The sequence below is a fragment of the Vulpes vulpes genome, chromosome 6 (assembly GCF_048418805.1).
Source record: "Vulpes vulpes isolate BD-2025 chromosome 6, VulVul3, whole genome shotgun sequence".
NCBI classification, from domain to species: domain Eukaryota; kingdom Metazoa; phylum Chordata; class Mammalia; order Carnivora; family Canidae; genus Vulpes; species Vulpes vulpes.
The window spans coordinates 26940341-26960424 of NC_132785.1; the positions used below are offsets into that span (position 1 = coordinate 26940341).

The window sequence follows — 20084 nt, forward strand, 5'->3', positions numbered from 1 at the left end:
AATATGGATACCACTAACCAGGAAATTCCTGGGATTGGGGCAGCTGCCCTGGAAGCCCCAGCCAGCCCCTGAAAGCCAAATGACTCCATGGATATTGATACTAGAGTGGGCCTTGCCACCAGATGGTGCCAAACCGCAGCCCAGATCCAAATGGATTTGAATTGCACTGAGACCCCTAGCCAACTAGTTATGTAGGCTCACCTTTGTCATTTTATTAACCTCACAGTAATCCAAACTTGCAATTTATGTGGCTGAGTCTTTTTGAATCCCTTTTTCTTCATTATGGCAGGATTTAAATGTATTTAGAGCTTATGTCTCACTAGTCTTTTACTAAGTAAAAATAAATTATAAATTGTTTCTTTTGAAATTTCACAATATGAGTTAAACAGATAAAGTACTTACACTTGCATATTTGTACTTAGTCTCCTTACCTCTCCCCCAATAAACATTTTTAGAAGAAATTAAGTGATGAGATTAAAGAAATATGTTATGCCTTTGGCTGGCTTTCTGTACATTGGGGGATATTAAGAAGGTGCCTTTTATTTTCTCCTTTTAGATGTGGAAAAGAAAGCTGGAACTCATGCCATCTGATCTTGGCATCTGCCCCTGTAATCATACCAGTAGTTTGTGAAGTTAAGGGATTGAGAGGAAGGGGAAGAGAGTGGAAGAGATAAAGACTTAAGAAAAGGCAGAGATAAACAAAAAAAAGAACTTGGGTATTTGGGTCCATCAAAAATACTATAGTTGGGATTATAACATGTATGTATGTATGCTTTTCCTCAATCTGTGAGTTACATCTCTTGTCTTCTTCTGTACTTTATATTTGCTTTAAAATCCAGTTTGGAGCTGTGGGAAATAATGAATGAAAGTCACTCTAATGGTGAGATTTGTAATATAAATAACTTCTTGCTTAGTAGGTATTTTGTGACTGAAATGTACAGACCCTCTTACACATTTGGAAGAAAAGCATTATTCCCTGAATAGGAAGTATATTATGAAAGAGATTTGGATCAAGATACTAAACTTAAATTCTGGTGCTGTCACTAAACTAGCTGAGTGAATATATCACTTAATATCCCTGAAGTTTGACTTTTTTTTTTATAAGATGAACTAATACTATTTCACAAAGTGGTCTGTAAGATCTAAATGAGATAATGGATATGAAAAATACATTATAAATTATTAAGCTATGTATAAATTGTTTTTTGATACCTTTTTTCTGTATGCAGTGTTTTAAATTTTTTTCTTTTATCGATTTCTTGACAGTGTAAGTGAAATGAGCATTGTATAAAAGTCAACTGAGAGGCATCTGGCTGGCTTAGTCAGAAGAGTATGCGATGCTTGATCTCAGGGTTGTGAGTTCAAACCCTACATTGGATATAGAGATTACTTAAATAAATAAAACTTTTTTAAAAAGCCAACTGATAAGATTATGAAATTGTTTATTGTCATCAAAAGGCACTACTACAATATATATAGTTACTCTTAAGTATTGATCTCCATAGCATTGAACCATTTTTTCCGACACAATATAGACATTGAGGATCTGCATGCCATTTGTTTCAGTCTAAATTTCTATATAAAATCTAACTTACTTGTTCCTAATTAATACTATGAGATAATAAAGAGGAGATAAATTCACCTGATTAAGCTTTTCCAGAAAGTTAAACTACCTTTACCTAAGGTAGTCTCATTATTGTGAACCCAGAAAGAACTATTCTCTTGGTGCTACTGTAAAAAGGCAGAGAATGAGTTTGTTAGAGGTATTTTATTATGCTTTGAAAAAGGCATAACAGTAGGGAAAAGGAGATTGAAAATACACTTTAAGTGTGACACTACTGCTTTAGTGATTTTATTTTCCCACCATGTCAATAAAAACCATCTTGATCAGAATTTATCATCTTCCAAAGGTACTCAAGGAGAAACCTTAATGACATAAACTTGAAATTTGTATAGAATTTTGCAATGATATTAAACACCTTTTAATCTTCAATCTAAGTTTATATACAAAGATTACTTGAATATACATAATGCATTAGAATAGATGAATTAGAGCTAGTGAATGAGGGCTCCATTCATCATTTTTTTCCATTCATTGTTTTAATAGTGTATGTCCTCATTAGTGCTTAAATAATCTTTTTTCGTTCATGTCTGATTAGGTATCTGTATAATTTTTTGAGTTCTTATGTGGAAAAACTTAAGAATATTTAACTTTGTCTTTTCAGTTCAGTGATTCTGACAGTATATGGCTCTTTCAATATCTTATCAAATAATTATAAATGAAATTTTGTTAGCTATATTTTATTATTAGCTATATTCTTTACATCTATAGGTGATTACCATATGTGTTCACGGCTTAATAATAATTATTTCAAGGTGTATAAGGTGTTTCAAATATGAAGTGAGCTGAGTTCAGGTTGTACAAGAACTTAAATTTGACTGTTATATAGCTCACAGGGTGGTGAGGCATGTGGTCACATTCAGGATAGGGTCAGATTTTAAAAGGCTCTGACCCTGACATCAGTGAGGAATTCTTGGAAGTTTTATAGTAACAGAGTAACATAATGTATTCATTTTTTGTAACTGGTTGCAGTGTGAGGAAAATTATAATTGAAGAGGGCCGGGGATCCCTGGGTGGCTCAACAATTTAGTGCCTGCCTTTGGCCCAGGGCGTGGTCCTGGAGTCCCAGGATCGATTCCCACATCGGGCTCCCTACACGGAGCCTGCTTCTCCCTCTGCCTGTGCCTCTACCTCTCTCTCTCTCTCTCTCTCTCTCTCTCTCTCTCATGAATAAATAAATAAAATCTTAAAAAATAAAAAAAAAAGAGGACCTGAGACAGAGAGATTGGTTAGGAGACTCTTGCAAAGTTTGAGTGAAAGAAATGGAAGGAGAGAATAAAAGCCAATTTTAAAAAATATTTAGGTGAAAGAATTGGAGCGATCTGATGATAGACAGGAAGTAAACATCAGAAATGACTCCCTTGTCTGTTTTACTAGTCTCAGAGAGATTGGCGATGAGGCAGGGCTGTTAAGTTAGGGTTGCAGACAAGATTTAGAAAGGAAGATAACTATTAATTCCTGATCTTTTACAGATAGAGCAGCTCGGACCAAGCCTAAAAGTACTGTGTAAGATGACGTTGAATACCAGAAATTTTTCTCTACAGCACCTTAGATGTCACTCCCCTTAGCCTTAGGGTGCCAGAAGGGCATTCAGCTGCTTAAGTCCCTCCAGCAGGCTTCTCTGTTTTCTAGGATACTACTCTTCTATATACTGTCTTTTTTTAATACAATACAGGGTCTTGGGAAACACTAACCTAATTACCATTCTCTAAACAAATACCTTTATAGTTTTTAATGTAGGCTTTCATGTTTATATAACATAGTAACAATAGCTCCTATTTATTGAGTGCCTATTATGCATCAGGTGTACTCGACACTTTACATATGTTGTAACGAGAATTGGGTGGGACATTTTATCAAGTTGTAGGTATTAGTATCCCTGTTTTACAAATGAGGAAATAGACACAAGGTGTGATTTGCCTATGATTATAGACTTTTTAAGTGATGAAACTAGATGCATCTGATTTTACAGTGCAATGCAGATTCTCATGTTACTGGTCAAAGTTATGAAAATTGATAAAAGATTTCTTATCAGGGATCCCTGGGTGGCGCAGCAGTTTGGCGCCTGCCTTTGGCCCAGGGCGCGATCCTGGAGACCCAGGATCGAATCCCACATCGGGCTCCCGGTGTATGGAGCCTGCTTCTCCCTCTGCCTGTGTCTCTCTGCCTCTCTCTCTCTCTCTCTGTGACTATCATAAATAAATAAAAATTAAAAAAAAAAAAAAAAGATTTCTTATCAAAACTAAATTTGGTGGTAATTTATTTGGGAAAGAAATGTGTTTTTTGTTTCTTTTCTTCCTTTTTTTTTTTTTTTTTTAAAGATTTGTTTATGTATCCTAGAGAGAGCTAATGAGGGAGGAGGAGTGGCAGAGGGAGAAAATCCCAAGCAAGCTCCCCACTGAGTGTGGAGCCTGATTCCAGGCTCAGTCCAACGACCCACGAGATCAGAGATCACGACCTGAGCAGAAACCAAAAGTCAGACGCCCAACCAACTGAGCCACCTGGGCACCCTAAGAAGTTAGTTTTTTAAGAAAGTTTGCAAACCCCACTTAATACATCAGGGCTGAATTTGTATCTTTAGAACTTTATAAAAGCATTTATGATTTTGAAAATTAGTAAACAGGGCTTTATTTTTTCCATAAAGTGGTCTAATTTTTTTGTCAGAACCTCTCTCTCTACGCTACTCCCCTAAGGCCCAGACTCTCCACTCGTGTAACTCGAGCCTGTCCTCTTTCTCTTCCTCAAGGACACAGCTCTAGCAAATCACCCCTTTGTCTCCTGTAGTGCTGGTTTTCCTTTTCTACCAGATAATTCCCAATTACTGTTACTAACAAATATATCGTTTCTCCCATCTTTAAAAAGCCTCTTTTATTGCTCATTCCCTTTCTAGCACTACTCCCTTTCTTTATTTTCCTTCATAGCCAAATTCCTGCAGAGTTTTATATATTCATTCTTTACCCTCATTTTTAAAAAGCTGTTACCAAGCTTTTGCCTCCCTGTACTGCTCCAGCAAAGCTATTCCTATCAAGAGCCCCAGAGATCTTCATGTTGCTGAAAATCTAGCGGCCATATTCTCAGTTCCTGTCTTACTTGACCTGTCAGCCGTATTTAATATGGTTGATCACTGCTTACTCCTGGAAATACACCTTTTACTGACTTTCAGAATACTATACTTTGACTTTTTCCCTTTCTTACTGGCTGCACCTACTTGCTCCTTTTATTGGTCATCTTCATCTCCTTGTCATCTTTTACAGCTGCCTTCATAGCATTTCATTTGGTTATCTAGTAAACATCTTAAATTTAAGGTGTACAGAAGTCCACTTCTGTTCCTTCAGCCCTACTCTACCCTCAGTCCGACCCAGATCAGTTACAGATAACTGTTCTGCTTGCTCAGATAAAAAACCTTGAAGTCATAAACCTCTTCTCTTTTTTTTCACATTCTGTATTCTGTTCAACAGGTGCTTTCGGTGGTGTCTTCAAAATTTTTGATTCTCTTACATCCCACACACACTATCTTGGTCCAGGCTGCCATTATCTCTTGACTGAATTACTGCAAGATTCTCTTAAGTGGCCCCCCAGCTTCCTTCCTTGCCTTCTCAGGTCTATTCTCAGCCACTCCTCTAATCAACTGAAAAGGCTCCCATACAACTCAGTACAAATTTAAATGACTATAATGTCCTGTGACACTACATGATCTGCACCCAGTTGTTCCATCCTCATTTTACTACTCTGTAGTAAAAATAAAATAGTACCTAGCACATGGCAGGCACTCTATATTTTTGTTACTACTGTTAATTGTCAGTGGAACATACTCAGTTTATCTCAGACTGAATTTGAAACCTTAAAGGTCAATTGATAATATTAAAGGAAGTATTTCCCTCTTTATGTTAAAAGGAATTGAAAAAGAAAAAAAAAAGATGTGGAAGGTATGGTAACTGATAAAGAGATTAAGTTCACACAGAAATCTTACCAGTAGACATCCATGAAAGGACCTGTTGGTAGTCCCTCATTTATTCACACTGCCTCCTGTTCCCTTAACTGATACACATGCTCCTCAGGTCCTTTATATTTACAGTTTCCACTGCTTAACCCTCTACTCTTGGATACCTTAGATCCTTGTTTCCTGACTTTCTCCATGTCTTCAGATGTCACCTCCTTTCTGATGTCTTTCCTAACCACCCTACTTAAAACTGAAATTCCCCATCCTGCCATGCCTGCTACCCATTAGCCCCTTCTTTGCTTTATTCTTCTCCAGAGCACTTAGCACCTACTAGCATACTTTGGTTTCTTTCAAACTAGAACGTAATCTCCATGTCAGTAGAGATTTCATCTGTTTTTCAGTGCTGGATTCCTAGGTACCAGTACCTGGTACATAACAAGTGCTCAAAAATATTTGTTGAATGAAGGAATTAGTTGGAACTACTTTTGAGAAATCAAGTAACTATTGATTTAGATGAAAACCTATACAAAGATTTATAATGAAGTGAATTTAATAGAGTAGTCACTCAGTTAACCATTTATCAGATTCACCCAAGTTGCATTTTAATATATTATGGTGTATTTTATCAGCTGCTTTTTAAACCTCAACATGTGGGCAGCCCGGGTAGCTCAGCGGTTTAGCACCGCCTTTATTCCAGGGCCTGATCCTGGAGATCCTGGGATCAAGTCCCACGTCAGGCTCCCTGCATGGAGCCTGCTTCTCCCTCTGCCTGTGTGTCTCTGCCTCTCTCTCTCTCTCTCTCTCTCTGTGTCTCTCATGAATAAATAAATAAAATCTTAAACCTCAACATGTGAATAGATTTTAAATAAGTTTTTACATTTTGATGCTTAAATTTTTCATGACTTTTTTTAAACTGTGGTTTGGTTTGATACTTACCTACTCTGGGATAAAGTCTCCACATCTATAAAATGAAAAAACAAATCTCCTTGAGCACCAACTAAAATAAAAGGATTGGAAAATATAGTATGTTCAGTCAACAACAGTAATCTTCAAAAGTTTCTCCTCTGAAAATGCATAGCTTCTCCCAGGAAATCATATTACATAAAATTTCCACTTTGCCTTTTTTGTTATGTCTTATTCATTCACTTTTCAACAACTATGTTAATTAAAGGAACAGTTATTGGTCATTTGATTATAAACAGCAGATAGTCCACTTTAATCCTTGATGTTTATGTCATCTTAAAAACAAAGACATCAGGTATAGAAATGAGTTGTCCAGGAGAATAATCTGGAGGTAGAAGTAATTAATTCAAACACTTACCCTATAAATAAGCTTGTCATATAAACAGCCTGTTTTAGTCCCTTTTTGTTCCAACTGGAAAAAATGTATTCACTTTTATTAGCCAAAAATATGTTTACATGGAGGCAGAAGAACAGGTTGCTTAGCTGTGCCTACTGTGCTCTTCTGATAACCATAGTTTTTCACTATTTATTCATGGTATTTCAAGTTTTGAGTTATTAGTGATGTTTATTCAGGTTAAGCATGCCCTTGGCATTCCCAAACTCTGATTTGTTCCTATTAGAATTTCAAAGGTTCCTAAGCTTTTTCTCATTCTTCCAACATTTTCTTGCCACTTTTCAGGTATAAATTTAAATTTAGTATATTGGTACTATGAAATTTATCTTCTAGGCAGAGGAAGATACATTCCATGTACAGAAATCTATTGTTACATTCTGTACTGAGGTTTCAGGCTTTGGTTGTGAGCTATTTCTGGATAAACTTGACATACTTGAGGTTATCTCTGCACAGATACATTAGTTTGCCTATTAAATATATCTATTTTATTGTAGTATTAAGGTCCTTTTAGAGAAATAAAACTCTTTAGGTTTCTTGTTTGAATGTTATAATTTAAATGACAATATCTCCCAGTTATTTGTCCCCGTAAGTCCTGGTTTATGCCTATTTCATTAGCATGATTATTATTATTATTTTAGCATGATTATTAATAGTATCCTCTTTCACTCATAAAAAGGGCTCAAGTTGAAAAATACATTATTTGGATACAAGTTATATACTAGGACACTCTACTTTTGCACTTACTTAGGATTGATCACATTTCTTTTCCCTTTTCTGCATCTTTCCACCTCCCACAGACAAATACAGGATGAATGGGAGAGATAAGTATGTATATATGAAGGATGGAGTTTGTAGGAAACAATGTGAAAGAATGATGAAAGGCAGTTTTGAAATCAAAATGTTAGCTTTTTAAAGAATTTTATTTATTTATTTATTTATTTATTTATTTATTTATTTATTTATAACAGAGAGAGAGCGAGCATGAGCAGGGGGAGGAACAGAGGGAGTCAGACAAGCCAACTCAGTGTACACCAACATGAGGCTCAATCTCTTGACCCTGAGATCATGACCTGAGCCAAAATCAAGAGTCCGTCACTTAATTGACTGCGCCACCCAGGGACCCCTCAAATGTTAGCTTTTTAAAAGCATTTTTAAGGGTGAAATATCTTAATTTTAGATTTAAATGCTGTCCAGTTGGCCAACTCTGAACATCATTCTCTATTATTATAATTTTTCCGTGTTATTATAAATATATTTGATTATATATTCAACTTGGACTTTTAAAACATTAGCTTGTACATGCTGCAGATAGTCTCTATCAATTTTTCAAGTTTATTCTTTTGAAAAACATTAGAATTCTTGCTCTTCCATAATTTTATGTTGTTACATTTTCTAATGCATTTAACATTTAAAAATGGATTTTAAAAAGTTTGGGTTTCATATGTGGCCAGAATATAATCCATCTGGTGTTTTATCAAACCACTCTAGTCTAAAGGAGCATGGACTGTAAAAACAATTGTATGCATGATGTAGTCACAATTCTTTCAAGGCTTATTTTTGATTTAACATTTGTTCTATGAGATGACCATATAAATCTTATAATGACAGAATGTCTCAAGGAGAAAACTGAAACAAAGGGAATCTTAAGAAAAGCAGCATAGTTTGATGAGGAGCAGGGACTCTAGAACCAGATGGTTTAGGCTCTGTAGCTACTAAGTACTTGTGGCCTTAGATAAATACTTAACTTCTCTGTGTTTGAGTCTTCTTCTTTGTAAAATGGAGATAACATTCAATTATGGATAACCCCTACTTTGTGGGGTTGTTGTGAACATTAAATGAACTATTATGTACACAATGCCTAAAATAGTTCCTAGCATACAGCAGGCACTCTATATGTTTGTTACTACTGTTAATTTTCAGTAGAATATATTCAGTTTATCTCAGACTTAATTTGAAACCTTAAAGGCCAATTGATAATATTAAAGGAAGTATTTCCATCTTTATGTTAAAAGGAATTGAAGAAAAAAAAAAAAGATGTGGAAGGTATGGTAACTGATAAAGAGATTAGGTTCACACAGAAATCTTAACAGTAGACATCCATGAAAGGACCTGTTGGTAGAAGCCTCAACCTCTAGCACTTCCTCGATTATTTTTTTTCTTTTTTTGAATTGCCTTTACTTATTTGCCCTTTGAGGTCCAGCTTATATATCTTCCCTTCATTCACTCAGCTTTTTTCCTCCGATTAAAAAATAATCAACTCTTCTCCTTTGTGACCTTGGAATTTTGTTTATGCCTTAATATAAATATAAATTCTAGTTAGCTGGATGATACAGATTGTAGCATGGTGAATGCATTAGAACCTTCTAATCATATCTCCACTCACAAGCCCTACTGTTAGCTTATTCTGGGTTTCATTTCATTCTCTATGACTTACTTTTATTTCTAATGCCCATTATTCCAAGAAAGGAAATACAGTTAGGGACTGAAGCTTCTCTACCTACTAAGTAAGCATTGATTGATAGTACTATAATTGCAGTCTACTTGGAATTTTGCTATTGAAATAACTTACAGAATAATGAAGCTATCTTTGAAAAGCGAAAACAAGTTTGTGGTGATTTACTGACTGAAATGTATAGACCATCTAGGAATGAAAAATATATAAGTCTTGAATAGGCTTAAAGAATTTAATTCTGAAAAAAAAAAGAATTTAATTCTGTATATAAAAGTACATTTTCATGTTTCATTGAGTTTGATGATAGAATATTTTTGAAGCCCCTTGCAATCAGGATGATGTCAGAAAATAATGACATGACATTTTGTGATACCTATTTTAAAATGAACTTCTGCTTAGATAATAGTATACAAAAGCTGTTTTCTTTTTAATAAGTTATGTGTACTATAGTTCTTTTAAACTTCTATTTATTATTTCATAAACAAATTGATGAATCTCCATTGCTTGATATGTTTATAAATTTTAGCTTTATTATTAGCATCACAGTGTAAAAGATGACATTTCATACTGACACAGCAAGTAAGCATTTCTATCCAATAGTTATTACATAGATTTATTTAAATGATGTGGGTTTTCATGACTTTCTACTGACATTCTCCATGAATAATAAACACAAAACTCTAATACCCAATCCATTCTTTATGGGAGATACAGTGATATGATGTTAAAAAAACCACTTGCTTTGCAGTTAGACAGTTGAGCTGAAGTTATGGCTTTAACACAGGCTGTGACTTTGAACTAGGTACTTAAGTTCTTCAACTTCAGTGTACTCCACTATAAAACAGGGATTTGTAGGAATTAAGTAAGCAAAATTATTTATGTTACACTTTACATTCATTTCCAACTATGTTAGAGAAGAGGATTTTTTAAAAAACTTAAGTGGCTCTCAAAAAAAAAAAAACAAAAACAAAACAAAAAGGGTTGCCTGGAATACTCAGTAGTTGAGCATCTGCCTTCAGCTCAGGGCATGATCCTGGAGTCCCAACATCGAGTCCCACATCAGGCTCCCTGCATGCAGCCTGCTTCTCTCTTTGCCTATGTCTCTGCACCTCTCTCTGTGTGTCTGTCATGAATAAATAAAATTAAGTGGCTCTGAAAGAAGCTTCTTGTTGGTATTTTTCCTTTTTAAAGATTTTATCTATTTATTCATGAGGGATACACAGAAGCAGAGACATAGGCAGAGGGAGAAGCAAGCTCTTGACTGGGAGCCCTATTCGGGACTCGATCCCAGGACCCCAGGATTTTGACCCGAGCCAAAGGCTGACGCTCAACCACTGAGCCACCCAAGCACCCCTGTTGGTATTTTTCTTGATCCAGACTTCCATCTTGATTAAAAAACAAACAAGATTTGATCTTTAAAGGCTCATGACTTGCTGTGTCACCCTTGTTACTTTTTGCCTTTTGGACATTACCCTTAAATGTCACTAAATATCTTTCTCTCAGTTTCAGTCTCTGGTACCATCAGTAGTTTAAGTGGATGGCTTATCTAATATCTGGCTTCATACTTTCTTTAGTCTTCTATGAATATTGACCTTTATCTCATCTCTCCTTCCCTTAGCTACTTTACTGGTCACACCTTAGATCTTGGTATCAACTAAAACAATGTCACTGAAAGTACTCTTCAGCCTCCACAACACCATTCTTTAACAACAATCTCTAGTCTTCCACCCCACTTGTACACTACTTACATTTATATATTTGTCATCTTATCAGGACTTCATGTCCTTTGTCCAAACCTGTCAGCCTTCTGAGTTCTCTTCTCTTCCATCCCTCTCTCAGTGAGATCCTAAGGGCCATCATTTCATCTTGCTCATATCCCAAACTTTGTTCCCATTATGACACTTGGGATCTTTATATTACATTTTTCATTTAAAATGTTTTAGAGAACATTTATTACCTTCTCAAGACCTCTTTTCTTGTGGATACTAGTGTGAGTAATCCTACCTACCTCACTAGATTATGGTAAAGGTTAAACAAGTTACCTTCAACCTACCTTCAACCCATGTGGAGATAAGTTATAGAGAAGGATAATGTGACATTTAGAGATAGACCATGTTTGCACCTACATTACTGTGCTGCTACAGAAAATAGCAAGCCAGGTAAATTTATATAATACACACCTTGGATCACCAACCTCCAGTGTGTTCTTAAGATTATCAGATAGTCCAACTCTAAGCAAGCACATATATGAATCTTTAGAAGATGCTTTGTATTTGGAACAATTGGATATATGTTTAAATTTTAGAAATCTCCGAGAAGCAAGGGACAATGCTATGGCTGAAAAGGACCGGGCAGTGATGGCTGAAAAGGATGCTTTAGAAAAACATGATCAGCTCTTAGAGAGGTAAGCATTCTGAAAATCTGTAAATGTTAAATGTTAAAAACTCTTTCTTGATTTTTGTTCTTGTACCTTAGGAAAAAAAATATATTTTTAATAGAAGTATATTTATTTCAACTGAACTACAGTTTACATGAATTATTTTTGTAATATATATTACTGTATATACTCAAACAAGATACAGCCCAGTGCAGTCACCCTACAGTTTCCTTATGCCCCTTTTATCCATCTCGACCACTAACCCTCAAGAAGCAAACACTTTTTCATTTCTGTCACCATAGCTTAATTTTGCCCTTACTGGATTGAAAAACAGAACTGTACAGCATACACTTGTGTCTAGCTTCTTTCACTCAGCATTATATATTCATCCATTTTGTTGTATACGTAGTTCATTCCTTACTGTTGCTGGGTATGAATATACCACTGTTTGTGCATTCATTCACCTGTCAGTGGACATTTAGGTTGTTTCCATTTTGAAGCTATCATGAATGAAGCTGCTGTGAACTTTTTTATAAAGTCTTTTTTGGGCATACGTTTTTTTATTTGGACTATTTTCTTCAGAAGTGGAATTGCTAATCATAAAGTAGAAGGAGTTTTACTTTAAAAGAACCTACTGAACTTAAGTCCAAAGTGTTAATACCATTATATGCTCCACAGTTCATTTCTTAAAAATCTTTATGTTCTGGCTCATGTGTGTTGGAAGATGGAAAAGAGAGAAAATGATTTATCTTTTATTTCTCAATAGAAAACTATGTTTATTTTTAGTAGCCTAGTTAATGGGAAAATCACTGATGAGTATTAATGTAAATACCATTGCCTCATTGAACACCCTAGATTTTCAGTGACTTGACTACATACAGAATAAACAGAATGGTTACTTTTTTTCTTTTATGTTGAGAATAATTTCAGACAGAAAAGTTACTAAGCTAGTACATCAAGTTTCCATACACCTTTCACATACTGATAAACTTTGAAAATAAGTCAGTGGAGCTTTTATTTGTTAAATGAAGATTTAAAGATTCATTTATAATTTAAGTAGTACATGACACTAAAAATTCAGGTAAGTTTTCATATAATTAACCTATTACAGAAATCTTTTAAAATGGCTCAAATCATTATACTTCTGAATTCATATCAACTTTATAAACTTGGTACATTAATATATTAGAGAAATCTCTTCTGTAATGTGAAAGTATATCTAAATCCAAACATTTTAATATAAAATAAAATTTATAAATGAGCTGTTTTAATTGGAATGCTGTTTATAACCTTTTTAAAATATTTATTATGTATAACTTTTCCATTTATAAAACTATGGTGTACACAAAAGATTTATTTGGCTTTTTGTTGATGTTTTTAAATGTGAGGTATTTAGGAATGGCTCTGGAATAATATTTATGGAGAAACCAGTAAACTTTAAAAGAAAGAATAAGATTTTAGCTAATAAATCAGAACTTATATTTGGACAGAATTTCATAACTCATTAGCTTTGGTATGTTTTTGTGAATTTGGAGAAAAGAGAATAGTAAATCTGACCTTAAAATTGACTATTTCATATTTATACTCAACCCTCTTATGTCCTAAACTCTAGCACTCTAAAATCCTTATCTTGTCCATACACTAGCAACTGGTATTTATCGTAAAGGCCATGGGATGCTTTAGTACTTAAAGATATCATTGGAATTAGTGAGAATAATTGATTTAATGTTTGTATGACATGCAGAACAGTGTCTTTCACGTAAATACTAATGTATAAATGTTTGTTACTATTATAAAATAATTTGTTCAATTCTATTTACTAACTGAATTTTTGCTATTTAAAAGTTGATCTTTTGAAATCATTTTCCCCTAGAATTTTGAATAGACTGGAACAGCTCATTTTTTTCATTGAGATTTAATTGATATGCAATATTATATTAATTTCAGGTGTATAACATAGTGATTCAGTATTTATATACATTACAAAATGATCGCTGCAATGAGTCTAGTTACCTTCTGTCACCATGTAAAGATTTTAAAATGTTATTGACTGTTTTCCTTATGCTGTGCATTTCATCCCCATGTGTTATTTATTTTATAGCTCATGACTGTACCTCTTAATCCCCCTCACCTCTTTCCTCTATCCCTCCACCTTCTCTCTGCTCTAGCAGCCATGAATGTATTTGAGTCTATTTCTGTTTTATTGTTTATTTGTTTTCCTTCTTAGATTCCACACGTAACTGAAATAATAAGATATTTGCCTATTTCTGTCTAATTTATTTCACTTACCATACCTCTGGGTCTATCCATGTTGTAAATGGCAAGATTTCATTCTTTTTTTAGAACTAAAAAAGGGCAAGGAGGGGTGTGTGTATGTGTTTATCTACACACCTACATATATTTACACACACACAAATACATACATACCACATCTTCCTTATTCATTCATCTATCTATGGACACTTGGTTTGCTTCCAAATTTGGCTATTGTAAGTGATGCTGTGATGAACATAGGAGTGCCTGTATCTTTTCAAGTTAGTCTTTTTGCTTTCTATAGATAAATAACCAGAAGTGTAATTTGCTGGGTCATATGGTAGTTCTATTTTTAGTTTTTTAAAGGAACCTCCATACTATTTTCCATAGTTGCTATATCAATTTACATTCCCACCAACAGTGAACAAGAGTTCCCTTTTCTCTACATCCTCACCAACATTTATTATTTCTTATCTTTTCAATAATAGCCATTCTTACAGCTGTTAGGTAATACGTCTTTGTGGTTTTGATTTGCATTTCCCTGATAATTAGTAATGTTGAACATTTTTTCATGTGCCTGTTGGCCATCTGTATGTCTTTGGAGAAATGTCTATTCAAGTCCTCTGCCCATTCTTTAATCAGATTGTTTCCTTAATATTGAGTTGTATGAGTTTTTTTATAGAGAGATATTAACCTTTAATTATATATATCATTTGCAAATACCTGCTTCTGTTCAGTATGTTGCCTTTTTGTTTTGTTTATCATTTTCTTTACTGTGTAAAAACTTTTTAGCTTGATGTAGCCCCATTTGTTTATTTTTGCTGTTGCTCTTGTCTGAAGGGACAGATTCAAAATAATATTGCTAAGATCAGTGTCAAAGAACTTACTGCCTGTGTTTTCTTCTAGGAGTTACGGTTTCAGGTCTTACCTTTAGGACTTTAATCTCTTTTGAGTTTATTTTTGTGTATGGTGTAAGAAAGAAGTCCAGTTTCATTCTTTTTGCATGTGGCTTTCCAGTTTTTCCAAAACCATTTACGAAGAGATTCTTTTTTTCTATTATATATCCTTGACTTCTTTGTCATAGATTAATTGACCATATAAGCATGGATTTATTTCTAGGCTCTCTAGTCTGTTCTGTTGATCTATCTATCTGGTTTTGTGCCAGTCCAATACTGTTTGATTACCGTGAGCTTATAGTATAGTTTGAAATATGGTTGTGAATCCTCCATCTTTGTTCTTTTTTCTCAGGATTGCTTTGAGTAGGTATTCAGGATCTTTTGTGGTTCCATACAAATTTTAGTATGTTTTGTTCTGAAAAATGTCCTTGCTATTTTGATAGGGATTGAATTGAATGTATAAATTGCTTTAGGTAATATAGGACATTTTACCAGTATTAGTTCTTCCAGTTCATACACATTGTATATCTTTCCACATATTTGTTTCCAGTTTCTTTCATCAATGTGTTACAGTTTTCAGAGTACAGGTGTTTAACCCCTTGTTTAAATTTATTCCTAGATATTTTATTATTTTTGATGCAATTGTAAATAAGATTATTTTCTTAATTCCTCCTTCTGATAGTTTATTCCTAGTGTACAGAAATGCAACAAATTTATGCATATTGTTGCATCCTGCAAGTTTACTGAATTCATTTATTAGTTCTAATAGTTTGGTCGAGTCTTTAGGGTTTTCTGTATATACTGTCATGTCATCTGCAAATAGTGACAGTTTTACTTCTTCCTTTCCAATTTGGATGCCTTTTCTTTTTCAGTCTAATTGCCATAACTAGGACTTCTAGTACTGTGTTGGATAAAAGTCATGAGAATGGGCATTCTTGTCTTGATCTTAGAGAAAATGCTTTTAGCTTTTCACCATTGAGTATATTAGCTATGGGTTTGTCATATATGGTCTTTATTACATTGAGGTACGTTACTACTATACTCTGTTGAGAGTTTTTATCATAAATAGATGTTGAATTTTGTCGAATGCTTTTTCTGCATCTATCAAGATCATATGATTTTTATTCTTCATTTTGTTGATATGGTTTATCACACTGATTAATTTGTGTATGTCAAACCATCTTTGTATCCCTGGAATAAATCCTTCTTGCTTGTGGTATATGATCCTTTTAATGTGTTGCTGAATTTGATTTGCTTATATTTTGTTGAGGATTTTTACATATGTGTTCATCGGGGCTATTGACCTTTAATTTTCTTCTTTTGTGTTATCTTTGTCTGGTTTTGGTATCAGGGTAATGCTGTCTTCATAGAATGAGTTTGAGAGCATCCCTTTCTCTTTTATTTCCTGGAATAATTTGAGAAGGATAGGTATTAACTCTTTTAAATGTTTGGTAGAATTTACCTAAGGCGCCATCTGGCCCTGGACTTTTGTTAGGAGATTGTGTGTGTGTGTGTGTGTGTGTGTGTGTGTGTGTGTGTGTGTGTGGTTTTTTTTTTTAATTACTAATTCAATTTCATTACTAGTAAGTAGTCTATTCAGATTTCCTATTTCTTCATGATTTAATCATGGAAATTGTACATTTTTAGCAATTTATCCATTTCTTCTGGGTTGTCCAATTTGTTAGTATATAATTTATTGTTCATAGTAATCTCTAGTGATCCTTTGTATTTCTGTGGTATTGGTTGTAATTTCTCTTTCATTTTTTTATTTTATTTACTTGAGCCCTTTCTCTCTTTCTTGATGAGCCTACCAAAAGATTTGTCCATTTTGTTTATCTTTTAAAAGAACTGGCTCTTAATTTCATTGATTTGGGGGAGGGGGTCTCTTGCATTTATTTTCACTCTGATTTTTATTATTTACTTCCTTCTTGAACTTTGGGCTTCATTTATTCTTATTTTTCTAGCACATTTAAATATAGAGTATTTGAGATTTTTGTTGTTTCTTGAGGTAAGCCTATATTGATATGACTTCCCTCTTAGAACTGCTTTTGCTGTATCCTGTAGGTTTTAGAATATTGTTTTTCCATTTTCATTTGTCTCAAGGTATTTTTTAACTTTTCTTTGATTTTTTTGGTTGACCCTTTGGTTCTTTAATAGCATGTGTTTAGTTTCCACGTGTTTGTGTTTTTTTCTGGTTTTCTTCCTTAAATGATTTCTAGTTTTGTAAATCCACCTGGTCTAGTGTATTGTCTAAAGCTAGTATATCCTTGCTGATTTACTATATGGGTTATCTATTCATTGATAGTATTAAAATCCTCTACTATTATTGTGTTGTCAATTTCTCCCTTTCTGTCTGTTAATATTTATATTTAGGCACTTCCTGTATAGGGTACATGTTTATAAATATTATATCCCCTTGTTAGATTGACCCTTCTATCTTTGTGTGATTCTCTTCTTTGTCTTTTGTTACAATTTGCTTTAAAGTCCATTTTGTCTAATAGAAGTATTGCTACTCAGCTTTTGTTTCCATTTGTATGGAGTATTTTTTTCTGTCCATTCACTTTCAGTCTTATGTATCTTTAAATCTGAAGTGAGGCTCATATAGGCAGCATATAGGTGAGTCTTGATGGGTTTTTTTTAGTTTTTGGTTTTTTGGTGGGGTGTTTTTTTGTTTTGTTTTGTTTTGTTTTTGGTGTTTGTTTTGTTTTGTTTTGTTTTCCTTTAGCCACTCTATGTCTTTTGATTGGAGAATTAAGTCCTATTACGTTGAAACAAATTATTGCCATTTTGTTCATTGTTTTCTGATTGTTTTTGTAGTTCTTCTCTGTTCCTTTCTTCTTTTCTTGCCTTTTTTCCTTTATGGTTTGATACCTTTATTTGGTGTTATGTTTGTATTCCTTTCACTTTATTTTTCTTGTATCTATTATAGGGTTTTGGTTTGTGGTTACCATCTCTGTCTCTCTCTACCTATATTTATAGCAGTCTATTTTAAGTCAATGGTCGCTTAAGTTCAAATTCACTCTCAAAGTGCATTTTTACTCTACCCCCTACCATGTTTTATATTTTGATGTCATATATTACATCTTTCTATCTTGTATATTCCTCAGCTAATTATTGTAATTATACTTGATTTTACTTCTTTTTAACCTTCATACTAGGTTTTTAACTAGTTAATCTACCATTTTAGAATTGCATTTATTAGTGAGATTTTTTTTCTTTCATGTTTTCTTATTTCTAGTTATGGCCTTTTCTTCTCTACTTAAAGAATTCTCTTCAGTATTTCTTATAAGGCCAGTTTAGTGTGGTGAGCTCCTTTACCTTTGCTTGTCTGGAAATTTCTTTATTCTCCTTCAATTCTGAATGATAACCTTGCTGATTGAAGTATTCTTTCTTATAAGTTTTTTCCTTCCAACCCTTTGAATATATCATGCCGCTCTCTTCTGGCCTGCAAAGTTTCTGCTGAAAAAATCAGCTGATAGCCTTATGGAGGATCCCTTGTACATAACTAGTTGTTGTTTTCTTGCTGTTTTTAAGATTGTCTCTTTATCTAATTTTTGACATTTTAATTATAACGTATTTTGGTGTGGATCTCTTTGGGTTCATCTTGATTTGGACTCTGTGCTTCATGGATTTGGGTATTTTGTTTCCTTCCCCATGTTTGAAAAGTTTTCAGACATTATTTCTTCAAATACGTTTTATGCACCTTTCTCTTTTCTCCTTCTGGGACCCCTATAATGCAAATGTTAGTACATTTGATATTGACCCAGAGGTCCCTTAAACTATTACCATTTTTAATTTTTTTTTCTGATGGGATGATTTACACCACTAGTCTTCTATTTTTCTGTATCATCTAATCTACTGTTGATTCCCTCTTGTATTTTTCATTTCAGTTATTGTATTCTTCAGCTCTGATTGGTATATTCTTAGGTTTTCTCTTTGTTGAAGTTCACTCTATGTTCATCCATGTTTCTCCCAAGTTTGGTGATCATCTTTATGAGCATTACTTTGAACTTTTTATCAGGTAGAGAATTTACCTCTGTTTCATTAAGGTCTTTTTCTGAGTTTTTGTCTTATTCTTTCATTTGGAAGATGTTCTTCTGTCTCCTCATTTTGCCTGATTTTTTGTTTCTATTTATTAGGCAAACCAGCTACCTCTCCTTGTCTTTAGGGAGTGGTTTTGTATAGATGTCCCCTGGGGCCCAGAAGTGCAATACTGCCTCCTGCTCAGCAGGCCAGGTACTCATAGGGCATCCCATATGTGAATTGTGTGCGCCCATCTTTTGTAGTGAAGCAGCAGCTGGAAGAAATCCCCCTGCAAAGGGTTATAATGTTGCTGCTTGATATCAGAAAAGTAGGATTCTTGGTGTCCCTGCAATTTAATTCTTAATTAATCTATAAAATTAGTATAATTCATGTCAAATTTCAAAAGACTTTTTAGTGAAACTTGACAAAATGACTAAAATTCTTTTCAGGATTGTGGCTATTCTTGTACCTTCATATTTACATGTGAATTTTTATAGTTATATTTTTCACATTATACCTTTCATCCATTCATAGTTCATTTGTGGGTATGGTGTAGATAGAGAACTAATATTATTTTTTCATGAAAATGTCATGTTAGTTAAACTGTACATTAAACTATACATTTAATGGGATCCAAGTAGAAATAGCAGGGGTTTTTTTGTTTTTGTTTTTAAGTCTAAACTCTTGACTTCCTCTTCTGTTGGTTGGTGTAAGAGTAAGCACATGCCTTTTGGGATCCTGATAAGGGGAAATGAATTAGGGATGCATTTGGATTAAGTGCTTTGCAGCCATTTTTGTTTATAGTAAAATTATTGCTAGCCATTTTTTACTAGGAGTGACTTCCCGGAGTATTCTTGTTGTCTAGGCGACCCCCATGTGTAGTAAGAACCAGGAATATGTCTTAGGTATCCATGACTGGAATGAGATATTGTTGCCTTCTTTCATTATGGAGAATATGCAAGATGCAATAATACTTTATTTTGGAGAAGATGCATTTGTCAGACCATGGGACACTTAAACTTTTTACTGATGTGTTGGGTTCCTAAATCTTTCTGTTTTTTCTTCCAGCTTTATTGAAGTATAGTTGACAAATAAAACTATAAGATCTTGAAAGTATACAAACTGAATTGTTTGTTATAGATATACATTGTGAAAGGATTCCCCC

At 33.9% G+C, this 20084-nt stretch overlaps 1 protein-coding gene across 7 annotated transcripts in view; it reads left to right on the forward strand.

Moving 5' to 3' along the window:
- PIBF1 (progesterone immunomodulatory binding factor 1) overlaps positions 1-20084 on the forward strand; it is a 191886-nt gene that overhangs the window by 52360 nt on the left and 119442 nt on the right. For all 7 annotated transcript variants that reach the window (XR_012002003.1, XR_012002002.1, XR_012002001.1 and 4 more), the window contains exon 10: positions 11676-11774. Coding sequence is in view for 3 of the 7 variants with exons in the window: in XM_026017692.2 (XP_025873477.1) it covers positions 11676-11774 (99 nt within the window). In the remaining 4 variants the exon portion in view is untranslated. The remainder of the gene's footprint in view (positions 1-11675; positions 11775-20084) is intronic.